The sequence below is a fragment of the Chrysochloris asiatica genome, unplaced genomic scaffold, assembly GCF_000296735.1.
Source record: "Chrysochloris asiatica unplaced genomic scaffold, ChrAsi1.0 scaffold00165, whole genome shotgun sequence".
In the NCBI taxonomy this organism is placed as follows: Eukaryota; Metazoa; Chordata; class Mammalia; order Afrosoricida; family Chrysochloridae; genus Chrysochloris; species Chrysochloris asiatica.
Genome location: NW_006408683.1, coordinates 2433738 through 2440884, shown reverse-complemented (window position 1 = coordinate 2440884; position 7147 = coordinate 2433738). Strand labels below are relative to the sequence as shown.

The following is a 7147-nucleotide window of genomic DNA, read 5'->3' as shown; positions in this document are numbered from 1 at the left end:
TTTCTGTAGGTTTTGAATTGTTTCCAATGCTGTATCTATCTTATTTGATTGTTCCTGTTGCACTTTCCTGGCTTCTTCCTTATGTTTCTCAACTCCACTGTAAAGTGTTTTGAAACACTTTATGATCATTATTCTGAATTCCATCTCGGGTATTTCCAAGGCCTGCCCTCCTTCCAGAGTGGAGTCCAGGTCTACTTCTAGGTCATTTGTCTCAGACACTGTATCTTGTTTCTGGACATGTGCTAATATGGTCATCTGCTTTTTCTTCTTAGATATGTTGAATGTTTATCTGTGGCCTTAATACTTAATTGAGTATGTGTTTTGGTATTTTTTATGCTTTCTGATTGCTTCCAGGAATGTGTGATCAGGATGTGGGCTTCCCTTTTCACTCTTCTTATTGTTTAACTCAGAGTAACTTTCACAGGTGTTGTCTGTTTCCCTGCTATATGGCAGTTGTTGTTGGTTCTTGCCTGGGTTTTATAGGGTGTGATTGTAGGTTGGCTGTATGGTAGCAGTTGCTGACTCTTCTTGTGTAATATAGGGAGACAAAGAGGCCTCCAAAGGCAGAAGGGGGAGCATATAACAGCAAAACAATACCAGCAAAAAAAAAAAAAAGCCTAAAAAACAGCAACAAAAAGAAGACTGATACTGCAGTCTCTAGTCACAGAAAAGAGAGAGTAGGGAGAGAAGAAGAAGGAAGAATAAATAAATAAACAAATAAAAGAAAAAGAAAAAAACACACCCTATTTTTAAAAAAATAAAATAAAATAAAAATCTGTAGGAGGGGGAGAAAATTTATGTGCTTGACTGTCTCATGCATATTGGTTTTCCCTGCCTACCATTGTAAAATAGGTATTTATGTGTGACAGATATGAATATTGGGAATTATGATGTCAGAAAGCTTGTAAGCCTGCCTTTATCCCATAACTGATTGGATTTGATAAGAGGGAAAATAGAATGTTCCCAGAGAAAGAAGCTTGTTAAGTCTTTCTACAATATGGGGTCTTAGGTGGAATTTTGAGTCCCACTCAGAACCTTCTGAATTGGGACCTTTCCACTTGAAAAAATATGCAGACCAACCCAAAACTCCTGGAAAAACAGAAGTTTCTTACTGAAAGAAAGACTGGCTGTTTGAGTATCAAGCAAATTGTTTGCTTTGTAGGTATCATGGAAAGAAAAATCAGCCTATCAGGAAAATGCCCTTCTAGAACTAAAACTCAAAGAGAACCTAAAAGCAGTATAATATGCTCACTGGTGACTACCTGGGTCTACTTGTGAGTGGAAGTAAGGGAAAGGCAGGAATAAAGACATGGGCTGAGTTTGGCCATGTTCCATTAGCACCCGTTGACTTTGAGATGAAGTTGGTCTGAGTTTAGGAAAATGTGTGAACTCCTGAATCTACAGTGTCTGTAAACCTTCGCTCAATTTACAATAAAAAGTTTTATAAAAAAAATAAAGTTTGGCTAAAAAGTGAAAAAAAAACAAAAAAAATGAGGTCCTTCCCAGATAAGCAAAATTAAGGAAATTTGTCAAAAAAAAAAAAAAAAAAAAAAAGTTTAAGCCAGACCAACCTCATAAGAAATGCTAACTAGAGTCCTTTATACAGAGAACCAACAATGTCAGAATATAACCTGAGATTAAGACATGGAACCATCACCCAGAAACCAATCCAGATAAGTAATTTTCAAAAACAAAAATTAACCTACAAGACTGAAAATAGGGACATGAACAGACTCTTCACCAAAGAGTTATAAGGTGACCAGCAAACACATGAAGACATGCTGTGGTCATTAACCATTAACAAGATGCAAATACAAACAACAAATTAGATATCATCTCATCCTGGCATAAATAGAAAAGTTTAAAAAAACAGAAAATGATAAATGATGGCAAATGTGTGGAGAGATTGGAATTTTTATATACCATTGGTGAAAACCACTGTGGAAAATGGTAGATTGCATGAGAACACTATCATAAAAAAATCAAGAAATGTTAACACAGAAACAGTCATTCTTTAATGGTGCAAAAATATTGACAACAAGCCATTATTGCCAAACCCTCTCTATTCCTCAGTTAGGTATGGTAATCTGTTGCAGACCATACAGAACTCACACACCATACTAACAATTATGGGTATTAGTAGGGAAGTTAGCAGGTTACAATACAGGATCAGAAAATGTTCGGGGCACAGTTGTAGTAGTCAGCTGCTGATAAATACCCACAGGACACACCACTCCATCATAAGCCTCAGTCTGAACACCGTCAGCTCTAGTTCCCTGGGCCAACAAACATAGCTCCCTTACTTAAGTGTCTGCATGCATCCCATTCTACAAGCAAGCTTTCTGCCAAAAGTCACTCAGCTTTACTTGCTCCATTAACTGGGAAGTCCCACTTCTCTGTCTTATGCTCTGGTTCTTGATTCTACTGCGGCTGCTGCTACTCTGCCACTCCTCTGATGTCACAGCTTTCTGTACCTGGGTTGAGGAGGTTCAATGTGCAGTAATCTCAGTGTCCAAAGGAAAATTTCCATTCCTGGTCTTTTTTTCTTTGATGGTAGTGAGATACCCGCTTCTGCTTCTGAGATGGCTCATTTTAAACCCACACTAGAATTTTGAGTTTTTATCATTACAATTAACACTGATAACATCTACAACTGAATCAAGTCATCCCATCAGTATCTTCTCCTACCTTCTCTTACTCAGACCCAGCATGGCAGAAACATTTGATGGGAGTTACATATGCATGTGAATGTTGGACAATGAATAAGGAAGAATGTAGAAGAATCAGTGAGAATTTTTGTAGAAGAATCAATTGAGTTATTGTGTTGAAGGAGTATATTAAAAGTACCATGGACTGCCAGAAGAATAAACAAATCTGTGTTGGAAGAACTACAGCCAGAATTCTCCTTAGAAGCCAGGATGTCCAGACATCGTTTCTCATACTTTGGCCATATTATAGGGGGAACAATCCTTGGAGAAGGACATCATGCTTGGTAAAGTGGAGGGTCAGCAAAAAGAGGAAGATTCCCAACAAGATGGATTGGCATAGTGGCAGCAGCAATGGGCTCAAGCGTAGCAAAGATTATAAGATTGGCACAGAACTGGGCAATGTTTCATTCTGTTGTGTATGGAGTTGCTATGAGTCTGTACCAGTACAGCTCCACAGCACCTAACAGCAACAAACATACCATGACTAGAAGAGACATTAGATAATTCTCTACACCACAGATGGCTACCAGGGAGAGGAGATCAGTAACTAGAAAGTAGACATGTATTAACTTGGATGAAGGGAAAGGCAATATATAATAAGGGAATTATGTTGTCAGCACAACACATTCAAGGTGCAGGGGGACATTGCTGTGCATGAGAATAAAAGACAAGAAAGATAAATACTATTATATACACAAGCCTGCAACAGCAGTAATAACAACCAATAATCTACAAGTAGATATATAAGTAGACATGAAAGCTGAACAGATATAAGAAGGTGAATGAGAGTATGTAGTGCCTTGAATTTACTTGTTTTGGCTTTTCTATCCAACGTCTAACTAATTTCCACCAAGAGATTGGATGGAACCACGCAAATGAGGTATACAGAACTCTGTAGCTGGGATTGGTTAGTTTTGCCCTCAAGCTAGGTCTAAAAGGAGACATCTTAAAAGCAGAAACTGAGGATCCCAGAACCATCAAGAGGGAAGAGCATGAGTGACATGTGAGATCCCTATTCAGAGAAACTGCAACAGCAGAGGTGACAGCAGAGGCAGTGGCATGGAGAGACAGAGAAGTTTTAGGCTGAAGGTGTATGGATTGAGTAAAGCTGAGTGCCTATGGGAAGGAGTTTGGCTTGAAGAATGTGCCCTTTGGGCATTCACAGACTTGCAAAAAGAACTTTGTAACAGATGCTTAAGCAGGGCAGAGGTCAAGAGAACACATGACTAAGAGGCTGTAACAAGAGTGAGGTATGCCTGTAGTATGGCAGACAAGAGGTGTTCCTGCCTGGAGAACTGCTGTGTCCTGAGTTAATTTTGATACTAAATGTACCCTGTTCACTTCCCTAATAAACCCCATAATCATGAGTATTCTTATGAGTTCTATGTGGCCATTGCAATGGATTATTGAACCCAGATGTGAAGGAAAGAGTGCTATGGGAAGAATGGTTGGTGTCAGAGTATAGTTAAGAAGGTTGTAGGGTGGACCTCTGTTTCATAGAAATTAGTCTTCGGTTGATTTTGCATTTGATTCTTTCCCCCTTGTGAAGCCAGGGGAAGTCAGGCATGGTCTTTACATAGTTCTAACACAGTACAATCACAAATATATATAAGATTGTTGTTGTTGTTGTTAGGTGCCATCAAGTCAGTACTGACCCATAGCAACCTTATGCACAGCACAACGAAACACTGCCGGATCCTGGGCCACCCTTACTACTTGAGTCCATCGATGCTGCCACTTGGCTAATCCATCTCGTTAGAGGTCTTCCTCTTTTTCTCTGACCCTCCACCTTAATAAACATGATATCCTTCTCCAATGACTAGTCCCTCCTGACAATATGTCCAAAGTATGAGAGACAAAGTTTGGGCATCTTGGCCTTCAAGGAGCACTCACTCTGGCTGCACTTCTTCCAAAATGGATCTATTGGTTCTTTTGGCAGCCCATTTCACTTTCAATATTCTCCTCCAACACCATAACTCAAAAGCTTCAATTCTTCTATGGTCTTCCTTATTCACTGTCCAGCTTTCAGATGCATATGAGGTCATTGAAAAATACCATGGCTTCGGTCAGATGCACCTTAGTCCTCAAGCTGACATCTTTCCTCTTCAACACTTTAAAAAGGTCTTGTGTAGCAGATTTGCCTAATACAATACATCGTTTGATTTCTTGACTGCTGCTTCCTTGAGCATTGATAGTTGATCTAAGAAGAATGTAGTCCTTGAGATATATCTATATATGTGCTTCTATGTGCTGCAAATATATGCTATATCCAAGGATATACTAGATCATATAAGGAGCAAAGTTTTGAAAACTTCTTAGCCATAACCAATCACCTTAAGGGATGAGTCCCTGGGGTTGGGATTTAGGACCACAGTCTTGAGGGACATCTAGGTCACTTGGCATAAAATATACAAACAGACAATGTTCTACCACATACTATGTAGAGTAGCATCTGGGATCTGACCTATAAGGTTCAGTTGCTCCCCGGGAACCCTATACTGGGTTGCTATGAGTTGGAACTGACCAATGGCACTTAACAACAAAACAACAAGTCATCTAAGGTGCAACTATTGGTTTCTTCCAATCTGGAGCAAAGAAAAGTGAAGAAAACTAAAGTCTTAATTAAACCATTATTCCAAAGGACAATTGAACCACATGAATGATAGCCTCCACTATCCTGAGTTCAGAAGAACTAAATGGTGCCAACTACCACTACCAATCCCTGTAATTAGTATCATAAGAGAAGTAAGAGAAGGTCCTGGAAAGAGTGGGAGAAAAAAATGGTGAACAAAATTCAAAACCATAAAAAAAATACAGTTACTGGTCTGATAGAGACTGGTGGAGCTCCTGAGATTGGGGTCCTTCAAGCCTGGAACTGAACGCACTCCTGGGGATCAACTTTCAGCTAAGCAATGGACAGACCTATGGTGTGAATAACAACACCAAGGAGGAATGTGTTCCTAAGAATAGTCAACTATAAGAGACCAAAAAGGACAGCATTTGCCAAATGCAAAGCTTGGAAGGTGGACGAGGACAGAAGAAAAGAGTGAATAGAGCTGAGGACTCTAGACTCATGGAAAGAGAAAGGCTGTATGCTGGCAGTCAGGTGCTGGTGGCCAGGGGACAGACTTGCAGGATGTGTCCTTTGGTTGTTTAAATGATTACATATTCCTGAGTGTTTTTGTGTACATCTCCCCACCCCCTCCAAAAAATCAGAGGGACTAGAAGCAAATACATTTGAATGATGATGCATAGAGGAGATTGTAATCACTGCAATGAAATGATGAATATAAAACTGATGTTCCCCCATGTAAACTAATTGCTCAATTCACAATAAAAACATAAATAAATTAATAAATTGACGCATAAAACCCAGATAGGAAGTGGGAAGAGTGCTAATTTGATTTGCAAACTCTTACCCCAACCACAACAAAAAGTTAAAAAAAAAAGATGTTTGCCTCTATGATACCCAAATGCCTTAAAATTTTTCCTTGGGTTTTGTGAGTTTTTCCTCTATAAAATCAGAAAAACTCAACTTTTTATTTGGCTGTAGTACGATTTTGTAATCAAGTAAACACTTTTATATGAAAAAAATAACATTATCCTAAAATAGAGATGCTGATAATTTCCATCAAAATGTAATTCCTCAAAATAGGAATTCCATAATGATTCAAACTCACCAGTCACTCCTCTAAAACCCTATACATGGTTTCTATGAGTCAGAAGCACCTCAACAACACTTAACAACAATGATACATACCTGGTATTCTTGATTTGTTTCCCGATTCTCAATTGCTTGAAAGAGCTCTTCACACAGATTTGGAATGATCCCCTTGTTTGCACCAAATCCAACCATGGAATAGCTTTTTCCAGAGCCAGTTTGGCCATAAGCCAGGAGGGTAGCATTATAGCCTTGCCAGGCATTGTTCAAAATTTCCCTGCCAAGATCATGGAAAACATCTCTCTGGAAAGAAGATCATAGGTGTCATGTTCAACACAGATCACTGGTACATATTCTTCCCTACTTTTCACAATATTCTTAAAATCTAACAAATATTTTGTTTTTGATAAAGTCCACTTTAATTTGTATCATATGACCTACTTGAAACATAATTCAGATATTCTTTTAGAACCAGTGGGATAAAACTGAAAATTAAAAGGGGTTTTACTCTATTCTAGATGTTAACGTGAAACACATTTATGGATCACACCAGGTATAATAACTTTAACTAGCTAATATCTATCATTCATAATTTTGTGTATTTTACAGCCTTGACTGACAAAATATGGGTTGTTGTTGTTGTTAAGTGCTGTTGAGTCAATGCCAACCCATAGCGACCCCCTAAAGGGTTTCTGAGGAGCAGCTGGTGAGCTTGAACCACCAACCTTGCAGTTCAAATGGATTTGCAGTCTGGTGCATTAACCCACAGTGCCACATC

General features: G+C 38.9%; 1 protein-coding gene across 1 annotated transcript in view; it reads right to left on the bottom strand.

Annotated features, from left to right (window-relative positions):
• The window catches only part of KIF28P, a 204065-nt gene that overhangs the window by 123310 nt on the left and 73608 nt on the right, over positions 1–7147 (bottom strand). The window contains exon 5 of the mRNA XM_006871283.1: positions 6469–6672. Coding sequence (XP_006871345.1) covers positions 6469–6672 — 204 coding nt within the window. The remainder of the gene's footprint in view (positions 1–6468; positions 6673–7147) is intronic.